This window comes from Simochromis diagramma, unplaced genomic scaffold (assembly GCF_900408965.1).
Source record: "Simochromis diagramma unplaced genomic scaffold, fSimDia1.1 OVJJ01000352.1, whole genome shotgun sequence".
Classification (NCBI taxonomy): domain Eukaryota; kingdom Metazoa; phylum Chordata; class Actinopteri; order Cichliformes; family Cichlidae; genus Simochromis; species Simochromis diagramma.
The window spans coordinates 1,254,736-1,279,957 of NW_024386759.1; the positions used below are offsets into that span (position 1 = coordinate 1,254,736).

The 25,222-nt window shown below is 42.6% G+C and overlaps 1 protein-coding gene across 14 annotated transcripts in view; it reads right to left on the bottom strand.

Moving 5' to 3' along the window:
* LOC120731893 (calcium-dependent secretion activator 1) overlaps positions 1 to 25,222 on the bottom strand; it is a 324,336-nt gene that overhangs the window by 262,355 nt on the left and 36,759 nt on the right. For 13 of the 14 annotated variants that reach the window (XM_040029310.1, XM_040029241.1, XM_040029232.1 and 10 more), the window contains exons 2-3: positions 20,681 to 20,794; positions 1,383 to 1,715 (exon numbers count right to left, since the gene is read on the bottom strand). In XM_040029310.1, coding sequence (XP_039885244.1) covers positions 1,383 to 1,715; positions 20,681 to 20,794 — 447 coding nt within the window. The remainder of the gene's footprint in view (positions 1 to 1,382; positions 1,716 to 20,680; positions 20,795 to 25,222) is intronic. The other variant, XM_040029354.1, reaches the window with a different exon arrangement.

Sequence of the window (25,222 nt, forward strand, 5' to 3'; positions counted from 1 at the left end):
AAAAAATGTTTGGAATCATGTCTGATTTTTGTTCCACTTCTCACGTGTGCACCACTTTGTGTTGGTCTTTCACGTGGAATTCCAATCAAGTTGATTCATGTTTGTGGCTGTAATGTGACAAAATGTGGGAAAGTTCAAGGGGGCCGAATACTTTTGCAAGCTACTGTACTAATTATGTCATGGGACGCTCATCAGCGTTGCTTTGAGGACAACCATGCACATAAGATAGTACTGGATTGTAATGGAGAACCAGGCGATCCAAGTTGAGTTGTGGCGATCCACGGTGAGTCGATCCGAGTAGGTACTAATGGATAAAGGGGCTCAAGTGCCCAAGTCCCAGGGGGAGCAACAACCAGTGTGGAGCAGTGGGGAGGGGAATTATTTCACCCTCAATAACAATGTCAAAGAGGGACTAAGGCTCAGGAAGACCCACACCCAGGCCTAGTCCCACGCAGACAACACACACACACACACACACACACAACTGCACAAAGAGACACATATCCTTCCACTCTCTGGGGCAGCCAGCAGCGACTCTATAACCAGATCATCAGCCAACCCCAGCCCCAGAGAGGGGGCATATTACACCCTATAGATTAAGAATGAGATGTCACTCAAGTTCACATGCATGTGACGGCAGGGATGCAATAACTATCATTTTAATATTGGATCATCTCTGTATGGAAGCAATGACAGTGACAATGATGCTATGACTGTTACTTTTTTGTAATGGAAAACCAGTTGATCCGAATCAAGTTGTGGCAATCTGTGGTTAGTCGATCTGAGTATCTACTAATGGAAACAGGACTTTAGTACATGCTCTCTTGGTTGTCTAAACTAAAGCTATAGGAAACGTGAAAAAAATATGTTTCTTAAAAAAACTGATGACTGTGATGATGCCTGTCTGCCTTCACTGATCATGTCTTGCTTTTGTCTTGTCATTACTATGAAGCGCCCTGAGGCGACTTTTGTTGTGATTTGGCGCTATATAAATAAAATTGAATTGAATTGAATTGAATTGAATTACAGCTGCCAATATTAAATTCACAGAGAAAGAAAGACAGCTTCTTCTGGCTTACTTTTTTGTGGAGTTATTTGCATTAAGTTACAAGTTACCAGAAGTTCCAAGGCACTGTTTAGGCAAGTATCTTTTGACTGAACTACTCAACAACCTTAGTTCTCGTGACCTTATATGATCTAATTGTTTCAAAATCAGTACTTCTGTTTCCAAATCTCAAGAACAAAGGTTTTCAATTCTTTTTCTGGCATGGCCACCCTCACCAACTAACGTTCCACATTCAACAGTAAGGTCTAAAAAGGTGGAAGTTAAATTATAGACAACAGCAAACTTATATTCTCCCAAAATCTGTTAATTTACTGACCTGACAGGCATTATAAAGGAGCTGGTGCTCAAACTTCTTGATACCCAGGATCTGCTGGAACATCTCATATAGTTGGTCTTTGCTAAGGATGAGTTCAGAGGCAGCACTGGTTGTTACACGCTGCTGGTGTTTCCTGGGGTCCTCTTCACCTCGGTAGATGGTGTCAAATTTAGCAATCCAGGAGCTCAGCACTGTTTCTTTGCTTAGCCCATCAATTTCAGGTAAGCTGCGCACACGTTTCTCTATGTGCTTCTTAAAAACCTCCCGAGAGTCACTAGCTGAGCAGCCGCCACTCTGCACCATCCGGGACACACGGTCACTTTTCAGGAACACCTGCAATGAATTTGCAAACCATTAGATCAGTTTGTTTTAAAGTAGGTTTTACAAGAGCACAACTTTAACATCAACTCTTGATAAACACAGGGACTTCTATGTTAATTAAATAATAATTAACATAATAGAACGGGGGCGATCGTGGCTCAAAGAGTTGGCAGTTTGTCTTGTAATCGGAAGGTTGCCGTTTCGAGCCCCGGCTTGGACAGTCTTGGTCGTTGTGTCCTTGGGCGAGACACTTCACCTACCGCCTACTGGTGTTGGCCAGAGGGGCTGATGGCGCGATATGGCAGCCTCGCCTCTGTGAGTCTGCTCCAGGGCAGCTGTGGCTACAACTGTAGCTGCCTCCACCAGTGTGTGAATGTGAGAGTGAATGAATAGTGGAATTGTACAGCGCTTTGAGAGCCCTGAAAAGTGCTATATAAATGCAATCCATTATTATTATTATATGATAGGATTTTTTTCTTTTTTTATTGCAAAGGATGACATTTTTTGCCTAAACCTAACAAAACAGTGACTTAAGTACAAATCTGCACAACATGTGGACTCTTTAATATGTCATTTTAGAATTAGGTTATTTATCTATAAAGAACTGAGTTTTGACTTAATTCTAGACCTTCAAAGGTCTTATAGAGTCAAGAGCTTGCAGGTCTGTATAAAAACAAATATGTTACAAAAGAGCTTGCAAGAACTTGGTGAGAAAATTTGTAGAATAAAATATGACAATATGTAAGAAAAAAGTAAACCAATTAGAACATGAGGAAGACTCTATTAAAACCTGATTCTTTGATCCCCATAATAGAACAGAGAAAACCCGACTCAGAGTGGTCAAAACATTTTATATTTAATTCTTTATTCAGTCATCTTCCGGAAGACAGAGCCCTGCACAGCCCAACACCAGTTGCAGGATCTCTAACATTAGAATCATAAAATGTGTCTCATATAGGTGTTATTTTGGTACTTTACACAGCACACATAGTTTCAACAACTCCTTATATATGGTACAAGTTCCTCTTTTCTGTCTGGCTTCCCGTATTTATTAATATGCTTGTATAGCTCTACACTAACTTCCTGTTTTTCAGTCTGGCTGAGCACTTAGTTTGTGAGTCAAAAGTGGCCTTGCTTTACAAACCTTCATTACTAAAGTACATAAAAATATATAATCAGAAAATAAGCACTAAGAATATATTAATTACATGACAAGAGTCAAGAGTTTGCAGGTCTGCATGAAAACAAATATGTTACAAAAGAGCTTGCAAGAACTTGGTGAGAAAATTTGTAGAATAAAATATGACAATATGTAAAAAAAAAAAAAAAGTAAACCAATTAGAACATGAGGCAGACTCTTTCTCTCTCTCACCACCTTGCACATAAACCACAATGTGTTTGTGTCAAAGCTTTATTTTGGTCCATTAGATGAGATTAGCCAACTATACATATGTTCGGCTAACTAGATATCTAGCATTCCACATGCTGCTGTGTCCGTAGTTTTGGCTTGGATATTTGACAGACATTCAATCTACAGTGGGGCAAAAAAGTATTTAGTCAGCCACCGATTGTGCAAGTTCCCCCACTTAAAATGATGACAGAGGTCAGTAATTTGCACCAGAGGTACACTTCAACTGTGAGAGACAGAATGTGGAAAAAAAAATCCATGAATTCACATGGTAGGATTTGTAACGAATTTATTCGTAAATTAGGGTGGAAAATAAGTATTTGGTCACCTCAAACATGGAAAATCTCTGGCTCTCACAGACCTGTAACGTCTTCTGTAAGACGCTTTTCTGTCCCCCACTCGTTACCTGTATGAATGGCACCTGTTTGAACCCATCATCTGTATAAAAGACACCTGTCCACAGCCTCAAACAGTCAGACTCCAAACTCCGCCATGGCCAAGACCAAAGAGCTTTCGAAGGACACCAGGAAAAGTATTGTAGACCTGCACCAGACTGGGAAGAGTGAATCTACAATAGGCAAGCAGCTTGGTGTGAAAAAATCAACTGTGGGAGCAATCATCAGAAAATGGAAGACATACAAGACCACTGATAATCTCCCACGATCTGGGGCTCCACGCAAGATCTCATCCCGTGGGGTCAAAATGATCATGAGAACGGTGAGCAAAGATCCCAGAACCACACGGGGGGACCTGGTGAATGACCTGCAGAGAGCTGGGACCAAAGTAACAAAGGTCACCATCAGTAACACACTACAACGGCAGGGAATCAAATCCCGCAGTGCCAGACGTGTTCCGCTGCTGAAGCCAGTGCATGTCCAGGCCCGTCTGAAGTTTGCCAGAGAGCACATGGATGATACAGCAGAGGATTGGGAGAATGTTATGTGGTCAGATGAAACCAAAGTAGAACTTTTTGGTATAAACTCAACTCGTCGTGTTTGGAGGAAGAAGAATACTGAGTTCCATCCCAAGAACACCATACCTACTGTGAAGCATGGGGGTGGAAACATCATGCTATGGGGCTGTTTTTCTGCCAAGGGGGCAGGACGACTGATCCGTGTTAAGGACAGAATGAATGGGGCCATGTATCATGAGATTTTGAGCCAAAACCTCCTTCCATCAGTGAGAACTTTGAAGATGAAACGAGGCTGGGTCTTCCAACATGACAATGATCCAAAACACACCACCCGGGCAACAAAGGAGTGGCTCCGTAAGAAGCATTTGAAAGTCCTGGAGTGGCCTAGCCAGTCTCCAGACCTCAACCCCATAGAAAATCAGTGGCGGGAGTTGAAAGTCCGTGTTGCTCGGCGACAGCCCCAAAACATCACTGCTCTCGAGAAGATCTGCATGGAGGAATGGGCCAAAATACCAGCTACTGTGTGTGCAAACCTGGTAAAGACCTATAGTAAACGTTTGACCTCTGTTATTGCCAACAAAGGTTATGTTACAAAGTATTGAGTTGTATTTTTGTTATTGACCAAATACTTATTTTCCACCCTGATTTACCAATAAATTCTTTACAAATCCTACCATGTGGATTCATGGATTTTTTTTCCACATTCTGTCTCTCACAGTTGAAGTGTACCTCTGGTGCAAATTACTGACCTCTGTCATCATTTTAGGTGGGGGAACTTGCACAATCGGTGGCTGACTAAATACTTTTTTGCCCCACTGTACATGGAAGCAGCGCTTATTCAGTTTTCCCCAGTGCTGGCAGTAAAGGAGGACACTGAACCCTTCCCTACTTACTTAGGGATTGTAATAACCTTTAACTCTGACAAATGTTGTTTACCTGCATGCTGACTTGCCCATTTTTATAACAAAAAAACACTACGTTGATTATGTGTGCATCTCTGTTTCCCAGGTGCATTTAAAAGGAAGAATTTCCACACCAGATTTCACAGACACACTTTATTTGCACATTTCCAGGACCTGTCTCGGTCTTTTATGTCTTTATTTCAGTAATTTTTGGGGCTTTCAAGAAATTTCATCTTCCACCCTCACTGAACTTGCTAAAGCACAAGAAAAACAGGTATTACTTTATATAATCATTTTAGACATTGATTAGCTCACATCTATGTGGTGGCTTTTTGACTACAACCCAGTTGTTGCTTCACAATGACTACAGTTGGTAATTGTGGATGGATTTCAAACTTTCAAACTTTCTAGCCTGATTTGTTCTTCACTATACTTATCAACCAGCTTGCTCATCAGCCAGCTATCAACTGTCATTCCCTCACCTACCACTTGCCTACTATCCTTTTAGTCACAGACCGAACAACTTTATTTAATTTTCCTGTACCATGCTATCATGTATTTTACCAAGCAATTCTTCTCACACAGTCAGATATATATTTCTCTCAGTACAAGCTTCACTCATACACCCAAAACAGGAACTATTTTCTATGTCTCCACTCATTCAACCCTCTCTTGTACTCTATTCACATGTGAAACCAAATCATCTTTCCCTAATCTAAGAACACTCAACTAATTTGCATATTCACTCATAACTCTCCCACTTGGCCAAACAACAGAAATGCATATTAAAAATATTACCGCAAAATTAAAATTTCTTCATACAGTAGTCACTGGTGTTGCTCAATCAGCAAAAGACCTCTCACAATTTACTATTTTAAAACTAAATTTATTGTTTGATCACTGGTTGGTCATAACAGTCTGTTTTCCTTTTCACAAAAGTCAACCTGTTGTCGTCCAACTTGCAGAGCTATTTCTCAGCGATGGATAACCTCAGCATCTGATAGCAAGTGTCTGTTAAATCTACACTATTTAGCATTTATGTGATATATTAGCATTCATGAGTGTAAGCTGATCTTCATTGCATGTATGGATTTGTATTCAGATTAATGCATGCATATTGGCATTGAGCTGTGGATGCAAACTGTCTCCCCCAGCTCCTGATTCTCTCCAAAAATAATTTCATATGTTTCTATTTGTGTATGTATGTTTTCTATTCATTTATGTAATTATTAGTTTATTTCTTTATATCTTTATTTTATTTACCTTTCTGTTACAAGGGTCTGGACACTTTCTCAACCAGTCAGCCTCAATTTTCAACCCAATTTTCATATGCTCTCACTTTAACAACACCAGCCTTCATCTCTCATCCAAGCCCTCGTCTTCTCTTCTCACAGTTGCTTCCTGCTCCCTGAGATCTGCAGCAATGATACGCCCAATGAGCTGTTTCTTCTTCTCTGTTCGTTCTCTCTTCTTTTTTCAGTCTCTTATTTTGCCGGTTAACTCCCAGCATGGCAAATGTGAAACTCAAGACAGTCCCATCAAGTCCATCCACACAATGATGTCACCTGTAAACTCCCAGCTTGGGATTAAGAACGCATGCCTCCCTTCACCATGGTATTTGTACATGCTTCTGGACCCTTCAGAGTTTTAGGTCATTGTTGCTGTCTGTTCTCTGTTGTTGATTCTTGAAGTCGACTCGGTTGCTCTGGAGCTGCCTTTAGTCTTCAGTGAGAGTTTGACCATCCTTGAAGCTTCTTCTCAAGATAAGCACAGGATGAGAGGTGAAGCTGTGAAATTTTCAGCCTGTTTGTCGTTCCAGTTATGTTAATCTATCATTCTGCCGCTGTACTCATGGAGGAGGTTGAGCCAAGTCCATTAGTATTAACACACTAAGACATTTGTTTAATATCATTTTCATCACTACTTATTAACACTTTCATTCTCTAATTCTTCTATCTACATTTTAAAACGTCTCTCTCTCACTCGTTACACACACATCAGGCAATTTCCTTTCAGACTGCATGCAGACATTTTCACTTCCTGTCACAGACACACACACACAGCGTTTTTCATACACACACACTCTTCACATCACTGCATTTCCTGAGTTTCTTCACCCTAATCAAACTCTTGTTACAATGTTCACACACTATATACTGTGCCCTCTGTAATTCTACTCACTTTTAATATAAAACGAATGCACCCTTAGCCACACACACAAACTGAACAGCTTCACACAAGTATATACTAACCGCTTTAGACTTGCAACCATGCACAATAAACAAACAGCCAATTACACAAACACAATCAACACAATTGCACTCAAGCAGAAGCACCGTGGGTCCCTCGTGGGTTTCTTGGCGTCCTACGCCCGGGTCCAACCTCCTATGCCCACGTCATTAATTTAAGAGGGGTTCACAACTTTTAACCACAGATAAATTTAAAAGCATCACTGGGGACTGAAACAACCAGCTCTAATCAATGCCCGGGTCCAACCCTGTCGTCCAAACTCTCCCCCTGAAGTCCAACTTCTGCTTTCCAATCAGCGCGAAACTAACAGGGTGCAAATCCCGAGGAATTACCGACCTGGCACCCAGTTCCATCGGGTCCACTCTTGCGTCCAAGAGAGGTGGTTTGCCAAAGCTGCACTTCGCGCTCTTAAGAGTCCAACTCTCGTACTAGAATCAAATTGGTAACTTTAACACCGTACCTGCGGCCGACGTCCAACGCCTGCTGGCCTATTGTAAAATTTATTATACTTCCACGGCAACACGTGAAGACAACTTTGCAGCAGACTTAAACATCAACCTGCAGTTCTTAGCAAAAATCTCTTGTTCTAATGTTTCAACACTACTGAGCCAATTTAACAGTGAAGATCGTTAACTCAGCGAACAGATAATTTAGAATTCATCCAATATGCACACTTTGATTTAACAGGTGGTGCTTACCTGTAAATTCTATGGGACTGGTCCTCTGTTCGCCTCATTTCACGATCCCACCTTGGGCCGAGTTTGTCCTCTCAGCTGTAAAAGAATCCCGCGTTTTCGGCACCAAGTATTGAATCCTGTTCTTTTTATTCTTTTACTGGACAGAGAAAACACGACTCAGTGTGGTCAAAACTTTTCAATCATTTTATTTATTCATTTCCGGAAAAGGAGATACGCACAGTGCTAAGCCCCCTGCAGATCTAAAGCATTACAAGCATATCACCTATGTTATAATCCGCTCACTCCTCCCCTACTAAACCGTCCCTTGATCTATTTCAATACTACATGTCTGCCCTATAACTGCAAAACCGTCTGCACCCTAGCTCCTCATGTTATTTTAGTACGTCCGCGTCACACAGTTTCAATCAAAACAACTTCTTTACTTCTGCCTAGGGATGGGTATCGAAAACTGGTTCTTGGAATTGTTTGCCATTTTTGCAAACGATTCCCTTATCGATTCCAGTCACCCCAAATGACGTCACCACGTTGCGGAGCGTCATTTACCTGGCAGGAAACACGCCTAAGCGACTTAAACGCTCAAAAGTTTGGTTATACTTTATGAGAACGGATGAACACAGGGCAACTTGCAATACTTGCAAAGTAGATATTTCATTTAAGGGAGGAAACACTACGAATATGCAAAAGCATTTGCTCACAAAACACGCGATTACCTTAAATGGATGTCGTGTTTTTAATTCCGCTCCGGACTCGTGAATCTCAACCGAGTAGCAGCGGTAACGTTTGCATGTCCTAGGGTTAGGGATTATATATATATATTCCTCAACAACCACCATCCAAGCTCCATTCCCTGTGCTCACCTACTCCCTGTTCAGTTTTTCCTTTCTTAAAGCCTGTCCCGTCTAGCAGCTCAGAATTGTGATCTGAACACGGTGTTGTACCAAACCACATTTGCTTTTCCAAAATGAGCTCTATAAATGCCTTCTCTCTTGTTCATGTGTTACCTTCATATGCTATCCCTGTTCAGTTTGCATAGAGCTGCTCCTCATTTTACCTGCTGCCTTTCATTCATATACAAAGACCAAGTTTAAATATATGTCTTTGCTTCATTGCTTCATTTCCCTCCCCCCCAGCTGGTTGCGGCAGATAACTGCCGCACCAGAACCTGGTTCTGCCAGAGGTTCCTTCCTGTTAAAAGGATGTTTTTCCATCCCACTATCGCAAAAGCGATATTGTTACAGAAAGCATTTGTTTTTCACTGAATAGTTGTCACAGTTCTGGGTCATTTTTGACCCAGTAGTTTAAGTTCTCAGGTTTTGGTGTGATTTTTGCATTATGGATTCTTTTGTCATTCTCCTGTGGAGCTTTGTTGGTTTTTGTTATTATTATTAATCTATGTTCAGTTATGCTTGTTAAGAGATTAGTTCTTAGGTTGTGTCTCATGTTTAGTGTAGGTTTAGTTCTGTGTCTAGTCTGCGTCTTTGTGTAATGGTTTCTTGTTTCCTGTTTTATTGTGAAAGTCCGTGTCTTATGTGAGTGTATTCAGTTTTGCCTCCCTTGTCTCGTCTTGTCAATCTCTTCCAGCTGTGTTCCCCACCTGTGTGTAATCTCCCCGTGTTCTTCTGTGTGTATTTAAGTCGTGTCTTCTTATGTTGTAGTCGCTGGTCCGTCTGTGAATCTACTGTGTGTTTTCCCTGCTATCAACCATCATCTACCCTCATCTACTTTCCTTCATGTTTAGGTTTGCAGTTTTGTAGTTTAGTTTTTTCCCCAGTATAGTTTAGCTTTTGTTCCGTTCTGTCATTGTTCACCCCATGCTTTATATTTTCAATAAACCACCTTCACATATCAGTGGGTGTCTGCATTTGGATCCTCCTTTATTTTTCCCCCAAACGGCTCATCCCACTCGCTGTGACAATAGTATTACAGCAGTTATTGATAACCACCATAAGAAACACATCATAGAAGACATGACTTTTGGAACAATACTTTTGGTTTGCCTTAAAGTGAATCTGTCAAACCAATCGGGCAACTCTGTAGCGGAAAGTGGTGCTCTACTCACAAGGTGTATAGTAGGATAGTAGGAGTGAGGTACTGGTGACCTCAGCTGAGGATATAGTTGAGTGGTGGAAAGAATATTTTCAGGTGCTCCTTAATCCCAATGACATGCCTTCTGTAGAGGAAGAGTTTGGGGACAAGGGGGACAACTTACTAGGTGTGAGGTCACTGAGGTAGTTAAGCAACTGCTTGATGACATGGTCTGTGGTGGACGAGGTTTGCCTCTGGATGTTGTATGCTTGGATGACATATCTCTACAACATTGCATGGACCTCTGGTGCCTTTGTATTGGCAGACTGGGATGGTTGTTCCCATCAGTAAGAAGGGGAACTAGAGGGTGTGCTCCAACTACAGGGTGACTACACACTCTACACCAGGGGTGCTCAATACGTCGATCGCGATCGACCAGTCGATCGCAAAGGTAGTATTGGTAGATCGCATGGCATTAAAAAAATAGATGCCAGCCTATCATCCATCCCATCACTTGATTGATACAGGGAAGCCAGTCAGATGACATCAGATTTTTTCTGACGCTTAGGTCGCTGCGCATGCGCAAACAGCGGCGCGAAGTGTAGTAAAACTGACAAGCTAGTCAGCGAGTTAACTCCAATTTTTAGCTCTCTGTTTTTTCTCTTAAACCTAAGAAAGGGTTAAAAATGAGTGAGGGAGCTGGACCAAGTAAGAAGACAAAAACGTATCACTTTCATACGGAATGGGAGGAGGACTTTTTTTTCACGATGTCATTTTCGAAGTGCGTTTGCCTCATCTGCCAGGCTACCATCGCAATGCCAAAGAAGGGAAATGTGGAGCGGCATTTTCGAACTGTTCACGGAAAATACGACACTACATTCCCGCCGAAAAGCGAGCTAAGAAAGAAAAAGGTGAATAAACTAAAATCCCAGTTGTCCGGACAGCAGTCATTTTTCACACAACAAACTTCAAAAGCGAAAGCCGCCACCGAAGCATCGTTCCGGGTGAGTCACATCATCGTTAAAAACAAGAAGTCTTTTCAAGATGGAGAGATGGTAAAAGAGGCATTCGTTGTAGCAGCTGACTCATTGTTCCGAGACTTTAAAAATAAGGCAGAAATAACATCTTCGATCAAAGCTCTCCAGCTGTCAAGAAGTACAGTTACACGGCGCTGTGAAGCCATGGCGGAGGATTTAACCCAGCAACTTTGGAAGGACATCGGAGATTGCCAGTGTTTCTCACTGCAGTTGGACGAATCTACGGACGTGAGTGACACAGCCCAGGTGTGCATTTTCATTCGTATGGTGTTTACTGATATCACTGCAAAAGAAGAGCTATTAACAGTCCTGCCCATGAAAGAACAGACGCGAGGAGAGGACATATTTCAGTCGTTCAAAAACTTTATCGAGAAAACCCAGCTCCCAGTGTACAAATTGGTGTCTATTACCACAGATGGAGCACCCGCAATGGTTGGCCGCTTGAATGGATTTATTGCCAAGTGCAGGCAGGACGATGCTTTCCCGGACTTCCTAAATTACCATTGCATAATCCACCAACAAGCGTTATGCGCTAAAATGCTCAACATGAAGGAGATCATGAATGTTGCAATGAAGATCGCCTGTTCTATTCGCGTCAGATCTCTTCAAAGACGGTTATTTCGTGCACATCTGGAGAAGGCTGACTGCGACCACTCTGAGTTGTTGCTACACACTGACGTGAGGTGGCTTAGTCGAGGGAAATTCCTGCAAAGATTTCGAGAGCTCTGTCCGGAGATTAAGGAGTTTTTCCGTGTAGCTGGACAAGCAGAATACATGCAACTTAATGACGGTCAGTGGCTGTTAGACTTGGCATTTTTAACCGATCTGACAAACATGTTGAATGACCTTAATCTACAGCTGCAAGGAAAAGACAAAACAGTGATCAACATGATCAGCTCAGTTAATGCTTTCAAACGAAAGATGCAACATCTCTCTTTAAAGCTGCAGCGCCATGATTTGATAAACTTTCAAAACCTGGCGTCAGAGCTGGAGATGCAAGGGATGGCCTGTTTGCAACTTGACAGTGCACGCTACACAGAGCAGATTGACAATTGTCTGTCAGAGTTTGACAAACGCTTTCAAGACTTTTCTTTGCTCGAGCCAGTCGCTACCTTCATGTGCTATCCTTTTCGGGAAGATGCTGAGGTCGATTCACTCGCATCAAAAATTGCAAAACTATTTCACCTGAACTCTTCTGGAGTGGAAGATGAGATTTTGACACTACAAGCCGACATTGAGCTGAAGTCCAGAGATCATGGACAGTTCTGGAACTTACTCACAGAAGTAAAGTACCCCAACATGAGGAAATGTGCTGCCTCTTTGACTGCATTATTCGGCTCCACTTATTTATGTGAGTCATCATTTTCCCACATGAAGATCATTAAGTCCAAGTACCGTTCCACCATGACTGATGAACATTTGGAAGTGTGTTTGAGGCTGGCCGTCAGCAGCTACTGTCCGGACTATGCATCCCTGGCTGATTCAATTCAGTGCAAGTCATCAGAGTAAACTCAGGTAATGACAAAAAATTTACATTGTTAATTGTGTTGTGAAATATTGGATATTGCGGTTATGCATGTATATACATTGTAGATATAAAGAATCCTCAATATATTTATAAATAAGTATATGTTTTGGATTTTTGTAGTGGGTAGATCATTTTGACTTGGTCATTTTATAAGTAGCTCACATGCGGAAAAAGTGTGAGCACCCCTGCTCTACACAGTCGTCAGCCTACCTATTTCATTTCTGCTTTTTACAGAAAATGTGGTTCTCTTGGCTTCATCAGTTGGTGGCCTCCAGTTCACTCTTGAGTTGTTCGCACTTGAGTGTCCAGGCCATGGTCATCAGCTGGAAAAGGGTGGAATGCCCACTCAACTCCAGAGATGAGTTGAGTCGCTCCAAATGGAGGAGTTTAGATATGTTGGGGTCTTACTCATGAGTGAGGGGAGAAAGGAGCAAGAGATTCACAGACAAAATGGGGCCACATCCAGTCTATCAAAGTAAAGAGCGAGCTGAATGTAAAAATGAAGAGATTACATCACTCTCCTGGTCTAGAACGCCTCAGTGTTCCCTGGATAAGCTGGAGGAGGTGGATGGGGTGAGGAAACTCTGCCTTGAACGTCAGTCAAATAGCCCAGTTAGAATTGAAAAACAAAGGTTAGAAATAATAAGATTATTTAGGCTAGATACCTAGTTAGCTAACATAGACTATGACAGCTAAAATGTATGCAGGTATATATGTTGCAAAATGTGAGAGCTAGTAGAATAAAAAGTAAGGATGTGTAGAAAAAAAATGTACTTGTATTTTCAAATTTTCACTTAAATTTTTTTTAAATACACTTGTTTTTGAAATTTACATTTGAGGAACAAAATATTCAAAATGTGGACACTGATATCTTCACAAATATACTAAGAGCCGCAACCTTTAATTCACAGCATGTAAATCAGCATGAAGGTGCTGAGCTAGATTTTGGTTTAGTGTGATTTAAAGTGATGTACTGATGTCCCTGAGTGACAGTGGTGTAGTTCAAAGTGAGGGCTCAGAGGTGAACAAACAGTCCTCTTTTACTGCCAACAGTGGGACAAACTGAGTGAGGAGACACTGTTGATGTGGACTGAATATACGTCAAATATCCCAGCTAACACCAATGTCAGCTAACACCAATGTCAGGGTAGCACACTGATCAGTGTATTTATGCTTGGTAGCTAGTTAGATCACACCATTAATGTTAGCTTATGTTCACTCACTCTTGTTTTTGATGCTTCCCCTAATGAGGAATGATAGATTTCTGTGTCTATGTTGATTTCCTCACAGTGCTAATCTAAAAAAGGTGATTCTGTTCATCCGGACATAGTGTTTTCAGTGGGAAAAACGCTTTGTCACTTATCCAAGTGACTTCTTCAGTCTCGGCTGAATGCAGGTTTCCCCTACATTAATGAATGATACGCTTGTAATGCTTAATGAATGACCATGAGCACCATTCAGAGAGAGTTGGGGAATGGCTGCAATCACAGGATTGTAAGATTGTGAAAGATATACCCTTAAGTCACCTCCTCGATTCAGAGATGGTATTTCCCTTTTTTATGTAGATTGCTTACTTGACTTGTGGTAGGCAACTGAAAACACAACATCCACAACACGCTGGATTTTGTTGAGAAGGTGAGAGATGTTATTATGGAGGCAGATTAAACAATGGTCTCATTTGATGTTACAATTCTCTTCACTTGTGTTCCAGTTACTAAAGCAGTGCAGGTAGTTCTTACGAGATCGCAGGATGAACCCAAACTCTGCATCGCGACCACTCTCAGCACAGAACAAGTGTGTTTGCTCTTGGAAATGTGTCCTCTCAGCACTGGCAAAGGTGGCAAAAGTACTTAACTTAAAAAAAAGTACTTAAGTAGAAGTAGAGATACTAGTGTTAAAAAATACTCAAGTAAAAGTTACTGATTAACTTCTTTACTGAAGTAAAAGTTAAAAAGTACCAGCTCTGAAATGTGCAGAAAGTAAAAGTAGCTCCTTAAAGACCATCTATCTTCATGCATAGCTGAACTGAACCTTGTGCCCTATTAATGCAATAATAAAATAGTATTAGTAGTTTGTATTCCTAACTTTAATTGTAATAAGGTTACTCAGCATGAATCAGGTAAGTTTTTGAAAAAGCTCTATTTTCTGTTGCCTGAGGGTGACTTGTCCCTACTCATTTTTCTGTTTAGAGGCAGAGGTTAAAGTGGGATTCAGCCAGTGGGTGAACACTAAAATCAGTTGTAATAGCTCAGCATGGAGAAAAATTACACAATAATTTCTGTTGAGAGTTCCAGTAGATTTTTTAATTTACAGGCTGTGATCAGCTGACCTGCTACTCTTTGTGGATGTACACAACTGAATTCAACAAGATGCTGATTTTGTGGAGAACAGCTGGTTTAATCTGCCTTCTATCTCTCTGCTGTGCCTCTTCAAGCGCGCTGCCCAAAGCTATGAGTTTTGTTTTTCCAAGGGCTCAGGTGTGGACAGCTTGCTTACGTTTTATTGCACCTTTCTGCATCTCCATGCTACCTTGATTTTGGCCTCAAGTCTCCTTCTCCATGGAGGGTGTTACTCCTTGTGGCTGTTCAACTTGTAACCAAGTATCTCACTGATCACTCAACACCTTACCAAAATCCTTAAACCACACAGGTGGAGTAGCAACTCTTGCAATCCTTCTTAGAACCTCGGCATGCAGACTGGGACAGACGAGGATCAAGCCACCAACCTTCCAAGCAGTAGGTTACCTGCTCTACCTCCTGATTCACTGATCCACCTCACAAGGATCTAGAGACTTCCTGTGCTTTAATGGCAAGTATATATTCAAGTGACTGTGGGGAAAATGTTGCGGCGGCGAGTGAAGCAACCATTACAGTGGCTATAATGGGGCTTTGACAGATATACAGGGCAGCCTGTATCCCACAGGGCAATAGCAATCTGCATGCCAAACATCCTTGGGTAAGATACTAACCACAAGTTGCTCTCTGATGCATCCATTGGAGTATGAATGTGTGTATGTTAGATAGAAAGCACTTACATACAAAGAGCATAGAAAAAAAGTATTTCTGTGAATGGGTATGAATGGGTGAATGGGGCAAGTTGTATAAAGAAAAGCACTTTATAAGAACCAGTCCATTTATTATGACCTAGTGTGTTACCAGTAGTGTTATTGGTGACTGTGGTCCCAGCTGCATTCAGCAAGCTCCTCTCATGCAGTTTTGTGCTAATCCACTACCTTTGTCATAATCAGCCTCACCCCATGAGGCCAGATCTTGCATGGAGCTTCAGACCGAATATGACCCATCCACCCATTTTCTTCAGCTTATCCAGGGCTGGGTCACGGGGGCAGCAGCCTAAGCAGAGAAGCCCAGACCTCCTTCTCCCCGGCCACCTCCTCCAGCTTGTTGGGAACACCTGAACCACCTCAACCTCAAGGTCAACCGGTAAATTCAGAGCTTAGCTTTTACACTCAGCTCTCTCTTCACCACGACGGACCTGTACAGCGTTTGTATCACTGAAGCCGCAGTGGCAATCCATCTGTCGATCTCTCGTTCCCTTGTCCCGTCACTCGTGAACAAGACCCCGTGACACTTAAACTCCTCCACTTAGGGCAGGAACTCATCCCTGACCGGGAGTGAGCACTCTACTCTTTTGGCTCAAGACCGTGGCCTCAGATTTGAAGGTGCTGATTCTCATTCCCACCGCTTCACACTCGGCCACAAACCATTTCAGTGCGAGCTAGAGGCCTTCACTCGAAGAAGCCAACAGAACCACATCATCTACGAAAAGCAGAGATGAGATTCTGACACCACCCAAGCAAAAGCCTTCTGCCACTTGGCTATGCCTAGACATTCTGTCCATAAAAATTACAAGCAGAATTGGTGACAAAGGGGCAGCCCCGGCGAAGTCCATCACCAACCACCAACAAGTCTGACTTGTTGCCAGCTATACAGACCAGGCTCTTGCAATGGTTGTATAGGGATCAAATGGCCTGTAACAATGGGCCAGATACCCTATGCTCCCAAAGAACCTCTCACTGGACACTCCGAGGGACACGGTTGAATGCCTTCCCCAGCTCCACAAAACAAAGGTAGACTGGTTGGGCAAACTCCCATGCACCCTCAAGTATACTTGAGCTGGTAAAGAGCTGATCCAGTGGTCCACGACCAGGGCAGAAACCGCATTGTTCCTCCTGTATCTGAGGTTCAACTAGCGGATGGACTCTCCTTTTCAGCACCTAGCATAGACTGTCCCAGGGAGGCTGAGGTGTGTGATCCCCCTACAGTTGGAACGCATCCTCATCCCCCTTCTTAAAGATGGGAACCAACACTCTGATGTACTAATCCAGAGATACCGCCCCTGATTTCCACGCAACATTGTAGAGGGGTGTTTAACCAAGACAGCCCTACAACATCCAGAGCCTTCAGGAACTCAAGGTGAACCTCAACCACCCAAGGGGTCCTGCCACCAAGGAGTTGTTTAAATGCCTCAGTGACATTACCCCTGGAGATAGAGAAGTCGTCCCCCTCATTCCCTGACTCTGCTTAATCCACGAAAGACGTGCTAATGAGCTTAAGCATGTTCTTGAAGTATTCCTTCCACTGCTCAACAATGTTCTCATTAGACGTTAGCAGCACTCCACCCACAGTGCAGGTAGAACACCGCTTTCCCCTCATCAGTTGCCTGACGGTTTGCCAAAATCTCTTCGAGGCAGTCCAAAAGTCTTTTTCTATAGCCTCTCCGAACTCCTCCCACACCTGAGTTTTTACTTCAGCCACTGCTAACCAAGCCTGACAATACTCCTTCTTCAGCCGGGTAGCTCCCCTCACTTCTGGTGTTCACCATTTGGTTCAGGGAATACCACCACGGCAAGCGTCAACCACCTTGTGGCTACAGCTCAGTACAGTGGCTTCGGCAATGGGGGTGCTGAACATGGTCCGTTCTGACTGGCTATCACCAGTCTTCCTCAGAATGCTGTCCAAGCTCTGTCGGAGGTGTGCTTTGAAGATCTCTGGGATCAGAGCCTCTGCTAGGCATTCCAAGCTCACCCTCACTATACGTTTAGGTTTAGGTTTGCTCAGCATTCTCCCCTGCCACCTGATACCACTCACCTGGTGGTGAGTGGTAACCGAGTGTCCAGAACATATGGCCGCAGGTCTGGTGATATGAATCGATCATCGACCTATGATGTAGGGCGTCTTATTCCCACATGCATTTATGGACACTCTTATGGTTGAACATAGTGTTTGTTATGGACAAACTGTGATTTGCACTGAAGTCCAATAACAAAACACCACTCAGGTTCAGATCTGGGACGCTGTTCCTCCCAATCAAACCCCTCCAGGTCTCACTGTTGTTACCCACATGATTGTTGAAGTCTCCAAGCAGGACAACAGAGTCCCCAGGTGGAGCACATGTAAGTACCCTGCCAAGGGTATTCAAGGAAAGCTGGGTACTCTGAACCATTGTTCGGCGCACAAGCATAGACGCCAGTCAATACCCATTAAACAACCTGAAAGCGCATGGAACAAACCCTCTCATCTACTGGGAGAAATCTCAACGCATAGGGATCAAGCAGAGGGGATACTAGGATACTCACCCCACCCTGGTTCCAGATGTCAAGCCGTGCATTGAGGTGAGCCCGACTATATCTAGCCAGTACCTCTTGTGGACAAGAGATATTTTATTTTGTATGGTGACAGTTTATAATCAGAACTACCATTGATCAATCATTCATCATTGTTGAATCAGTTGACAGAATAATCTTTGATTTATATCTATGTTAATCTGAGCAAATATTAATGTACACAGATTATCAGCACTTTAATCAGTCTATTGTTGTTCTGAATTATTCTTTCTATTTGCTTAAGCTGTTGCACCACAGCATTGTGTTCACACCTCTCGAAGATGTAGGTCCGGTTGGACCTTGGGCCTCGTACGTTTAGTTTTGCACGTACTCAGCCTTACACCAACACGCACAGGGAGTCATGTAAAACACGCACGTTCACACACACACTTATGGAGAACTGTGAGGGCGTCTCAGGACATGCTCCCTGTTTGACACACACACACTCACAATCGACACGAATAGATATACACACCACACACACTGGTTTTCTCTGAGTGCTGGACTGAGTGGAAACATCTGGAGCCCATATAAGGAGAACTTCTTGAGTTCTGAGAACTGACTGATACTTATCATGTGACTTGACGTCATCATTGCAATAAAAGCCTTGTGACATGGTTGTTCGGGGGAGATCAGCTCTGAAAGGTTTGTGATGCTCATCTTCCCCACATATTTATATGTGTATAATAAAAACCACTATTTTGACATCAACTGAGGACCATGCAGTCGTTTGTCTCCTCCTCAAAATCCGAACCATGACATTTTTGGTGCCGAAAACCCGGTTTGAGGAGGAACACTAATGGAGCTTGGCTGAGGTTCTAGTGGTGTCAGACGGACAGCCAGGAGGTCGACTGAGTGATGGGCCCCGGAATAGGAGAGGTAAGCACCGCCTGTTGATGTCCAAAGGTGCTGAATTGGAAATTAAGCTAAATTAAATGTTCACTCAGTGGGGCTTCTGTTCTGTCCGTGGTGATCTTGGGGTAATTAGTGTTAAAAACAGGGAATATTGGTCTGTCTAAATTTATTGCTGTTTATTTTGGGGGTGAATTTTGAGTTAAGAGGTTATATGTGTTTAAGAACCTCACGCAATAACTCAGGCTCCTTTCCCACCCGAGAGGTGACATTCCATGTCCCAGTTGCTAGTCTTGGTAGCCGGGGATCACTCCGCCAGGGCCTCTGCTCCTAGCTGCTGCCCGGCACACATTGCACCCGACCTCTACAGTGCCTCCTGCGGTGGTGGGCATACAGGAGGATGGCCATATATCCTTTTTTCGTGCTGTGCCCAGCCGGGATCCATGGACTAAGGACTGGCCACCAAAAGCCTGCCCTCGGGGACCCTCCCTGGGCCTTGCTCCAGAGCAGGGCCCTGGTAACACTATCCCGGGCAGGGTGAACTGTTCCCTTAATTGTAAACTCATAGGGTTCTTTTGAATCGCTCATTGCCTGGTCCCTCACCCAGGACCAATTTGCCATGGGAGACCCTATCAGGGGGCAAAAGCCTCAAAACAACATAGCCCCTGGGATCTCTGGGACACACAAACCCTTCCAACATGATAAGATAGCTATTCACAGAGGGGCGAGCGTGATTTATGTTCATATTAAATTTATTCCATAACTGCAGTGAATAACAGTTATCACCTTCTCACCAAGATTCCAGTGGTTTTGTAACCCATACCGGCCTTGTGCAGGTATACCATCTTGCCCCCGCTGTTCTTTCACAGCTCATAGATCTTTCCCATAGTTATGGAGAGGTTGGAATGAAAGAAATCGATTCTGTGGACAGGTATGTTTTATACACATGAGAATAATCTGTAATTGATCAACTGATTGTAATCTGTGTCATATGGACACAGAATCATTCTATGGGAGCCAGAATTTAAGGGGTCAAATACTTTCATCACTCAGTGCATGCAAATCAGTTCAGAACTTTTATATAATGTCGGGTGTTTTTCTTGGTTTTTGTTATTCTGTCTCTCTCTCTGTTAAAATGAAACTACCATAAAAATGAAAGACTGCTCATTTCTGTCTAAGCGAGCAAACTTACAAATTCACCACGGGATCAAATAATTATTTCATCAACTGTAGATGCCACTGATGCTACACCTTAATTGCTACACCCTTAGGCTCCATGAGGAACAGAACAAGTGATGATGAGGTAGTGGGTGTCAGAGTCATGTTCCAGGGTGAATAACATAATATTCTCAAATATGGGAAGATGTCAAGAATAGTGGGATTGAAAAAGTGTGTGTGTGACACTAAGTAGCCACGAATCTAAAAGAATCACTGACTTTAACATGTATGATTTATAAAAAAAAAAAAAAAAGTTAAATTGAGTATATTGTAATTGGCACACAGTTATAAAGAGGAAAAAGTGAAGAGAAAATATTATGTAACATAATTGACTAATTAACTGAAATATATGTGAATGTTTTTTCTTCAACAAGAAGACAAGAGGTCAGCTACAAAAGGTGGAGTGTGGCCTCTCAGACACAGCAGTTTTCGTAAGCACACTATTGGAATGATTCAGTTGATGCATAATTACATTAAATATTTTTTTCAAGTCAACTAATCTAAATCAAACAGGGCAACTTACCTCATAGTAGCTCTGTACAGCATTGATGAAGGCCTCATCAGCTACAATCTGAGTTTCTCCATTAAGAAACGCCTGGAAACGCTCCTTTACTGTCTGTAGCTGCTGCTTACTGATCTGTGGAAGACATTAATAGACAAAAGAAATAATAGGATGTTGTTGTTGTTAGTGAAAAAGCACACAATTTTACAACGTATCAATTGCAGATAAACTAAACCTTATGATTAAACTTGAATTGGTTGCTACAGTCAACAGCATACTGAAAAAACTCCAGCTTCTATGACACTAAACATGCTACCAAAATACTGTCAAAATAGAGTAAAATGGAAGACTTTTTCCAAATCAAGAAACAATGTCTACTAGAAATTAATTTTCTATACAACTAAAAATAGTTTTTCCAGTTCCAAGGAAGATATGATATAATTTCATTTTTGGATTATCAGTAAGAACAAGGGCAACAACCTTGTCATCCTTCTGGTACACAAAGGTAGGCGCATGCTTTACACTAAACCAGACAAACTATCATCAAAAAAGTTTGTCACTGCTTAGATACAAAAATACATAAGAGTCCCTGAAACAAGATCCAGGCAACAAGATTACCACGGCCTCTCTGTGTGAGGATCTAAACGTATTCTACGCTAGATTCGACACAGCGAACACCATGAGACCGGACAGTGTGCGCACCGCGGATGACGTCAGTGCGCACACTGTGTCTGAGGAGGATGTGCGGAGGTGCTTCAGGAAGGTGAACGCACGCAAAGCTACTGGTCCGGACGGGATTCCCGGCCGCGTCCTCAAGTCATGCGCAGCTCAGCTGGCTGGAGTGTTCACGCACATCTTCAACCTTTCCCTCTCTCTGTCTGTAGTCCCAGCCTGCTTCAAAATGGCCACCATCATCCCTGTACCCAAATCCTCCACCATCTCCTCATTGAACGACTGGCGACCTGTAGCCCTGACCCCCATCGTAAGCAAATGCTTCGAGAAGCTGGTCAGGGACTTCATCTGCTCTGCACTACCCGACTCACTGGACCCTCTACAGTTCGCATACCGCCACAACAGGTCCACTGATGATGCCATAGCCCTGACACTACATACTGCCCTGTCACACCTGGAGAAGAGAGACACGTATGTGAGAATGCTGTTTGTAGATTACAGCTCAGCATTCAATACCATCGTTCCCTCGAAGCTGGACAGGAAACTGCAGGATCTAGGACTGAGCAGCTCCCTCTGCAGCTGGATCCTTAGCTTCCTGTCTGACAGACGCCAAGTGGTCAGACTGGGCAGCATCACCTCATCCCCCATCACACTGAACACTGGTGCTCCACAGGGGTGTGTACTGAGCCCTCTCCTATACTCACTCTACACCTACGACTGCACAGCCACTAACAGCTCCAACATCATTGTGAAGTTTGCGGACGACACTACAGTGGTGGGTCTTATCACCAATGGTGATGAGACGGCCTACAGGGAGGAGGTCAGCGCCCTGACCCACTGGTGTCAAGACAACCATCTCACCCTCAACGTCGCAAAGACAAAGGAGTTGATAGTGGACTTCCGGAGGTGCAGAGAAGTACACACCCCCATCACCATCAACGGCGCTGCTGTGGAGAGAGTGAGCAGCTTCCGGTTCCTTGGAGTACATCTGGCTGAGGATCTTACGTGGTCAGTACACACAAACAAAACAGTGAAGAAGGCGCAGCAGCGCCTCTTCTTTCTCAGGAGACTGAAAAGATTCGGCATGAGCCCCCACATCCTCAGGACCTTCTATCACTGTGCCATTGAGAGCATCCTCACTGGATGCATCACCACCTGGTATGGCAACAGCACCGCCTACAACTGCAAAGCTCTCCAGCGAGTAGTGCGGTGCTCTGAACGGATAATTGGAGGTGAGCTTCCCTCCCTCCAAGACATCTACAGGAAGCGCTGCCTGAGGAAAGCGGGGAGGATCATCAAGGACTCCAGTCACCCCAGCCATAAACTGTTCAGACTACTTCCATCAGGAAGGAGGTTCTGCAGCATCCGGTCCCGTACCAGCAGACTGAGAGACAGCTTCTTCCACCAGGCCATCAGACTGCTGAACACGTCATAGACACCTCAGCTTCACTACTGGAACTTTAACATTATGCACTCCATACTGTACAGTAACGCCACTGTTTTGCACATATCTCAACTCTGTATATTTTTATATATTTTATTTATTGTTTACTCTATTTAATTTGTAAAATATGTGTACACACACACACACACACACACACACACACAGAAAAATATTTAGTATACACATCCAGAAATGCATATACTATTATATATTGTACATATATTTATTAGTTTCAGATGTAGCCATTCTTGTATTTTGCTTGTTTACATTATTGTATTTTGCACAACTCTGTTGCTTGTGAAGCTCGCACACAAGAATTTCACTCACATGTGCTGTACCAATGTACCTGCACATGTGATGTGACAAAAGTGATTTGATTTGATTTGATTTGAGGTCGTGGTTTGTCAGGTGATGTGAGGTTTAGAGAAACTAAAGTCCCCCACTGTCTTTGTCCTCACAGCTAAGAGGAGGTAAAAGATCTCAACATCCAGCCTTATGTGATTGAAAATAATTACAGTGCTGAAACAGAGCTTTCCCCTATTTGCTAATAATGAAGCATTTAATAATGCTGTTGCCAATCCAAGCAAACATGATTTTAAATGAAGGAAGGAGTATTAATGGTTGAAGACAGAACCATAATTCATATGTGATTTTGCTGATAGTTAATTATCCTTCATTCTAATCAGAATATAATCATGTATACTAAAAATGAATAGGTGTAAGTTTAACACGTATAATAGATAAGAAAATATTATCTATGTCACGGGGTGCCGAGGCAGGCCGTGTGTGAATATAAATGGACCCAAGATGCAGACTGCGTAGTAGTGAGCGAGCTTTATTAATCAAAGGGATGAAGTACAACACAAAAGAAAAGGTGGCGAGAACAGAACTGAAAATACTCTAAACTGGGAAAACTAGCACTTAAACCACAAAACCAGAACACGAATGAGAGTACTTTGCGGGGAGAACTCACAGGAAGACAGCAGGAGATTCACAGACACGAAAACACCAAATAACACAGACGAACCAGCAACGAGGACGAGGTAACACACACTATAAATACACACGCCAGGAATCAGGGGAAGGGAAACAGGAGGGGAACACACCTGGAAGACATCACAGCTGACGAGGCAGGGGAAACGTAACCAGAACACACTGACATAAGACACAGACCTTCACAATAAAACAGGAACTTACACATGCAAGGACACGGACTAAGAAACACGGACTTAACACAGGAATACATGAGCAGAACCGAATGAACACTAAACAGAGGAAGAACAGAACCAAAATCACAATAACAGAAAACACAAAACGCTGGGTCAAAAGGACCCAGGATCATGACAATCTATGCAATATGAGAGCCTGTGCAGAGTCTGACCTTGGTGTGTAGGTGTGTGTGGTGCAGAGTGGGGGTGAAAGCGACACACAGGAGCCACTGAATGTCTGACTATTTAAATATAATGATTAATAAAAGGAAATTGCATTGAATAAATGGTGACTGACAAACACAGAGTTTTAAAAAGTAAAAAAAATGTATTCCTCTGTATTTGAATTAGAAAGTGATTATGTTAGAATGAATGTTCATGTGAGAATGTGCTAAAGACAAATCTAATTGAGGTAGAATTACATAAACTGAATGGAACATGAAACGAATTATATCCATATGTGATAGAATTTTTCTTAAGTGATTATAGAGTTTTAACTTTGTGGTAAATCATGTAAGTCAGATAGATAGTGAAACGATGATAAAGTGATCAGGTGATTAGATGTTAATAATGTGATTGGATGTTTAGATGTCATCTCAGAAGATGTGACATCCAGTAGCAGAAGGTGGAGAATCAGTGAAGAAGAGATACAGGGTTCTTCCCTTTTGTCTTCTGTGAGATGAGCAGTTTGGCAGATTGGATCTAAGAAACCTGCAAAAATGGGTAAATCAGCACTGATGTCATTAAGAAGAATTGATTGGACACCGTCCCAGGCTGTACTTTGTATGTACTGTTGTTTGAATAAGTCTATGTTTAAATCTCCACAAACACAGACATGATGAGAACAAGAAAAGAAAGGCAGCATTGTTGACATTAAATATTAATAATACTTCTACAAATCTTCTAGAATCTTCTATAAATGCCCAGTGGTACCATAGCTCTCAGTAGCCTTGTTTAAAGTGTTTATTTAAACTTGAATTGCTTGACATTGTATGCCTACAAGCCAGCAAATTTGAAATTTCTATTAATATTTCTCAAAAACTCATTCTACTGTATCTTGTGAAGAGTTAGATGACAATTAAAGATCAGTAATGGCAATTCATTATATGGCCAGATTTGAAATATGGTCATAATTTCTCCTGTTTCTGCCTGAGATATGACCACTCCAATGAAAAGACCAATAAAAGGCTCTGTCTGTGCTGGAAAATTCCATAGTCTACTCCCTTGGTAACAGTTACC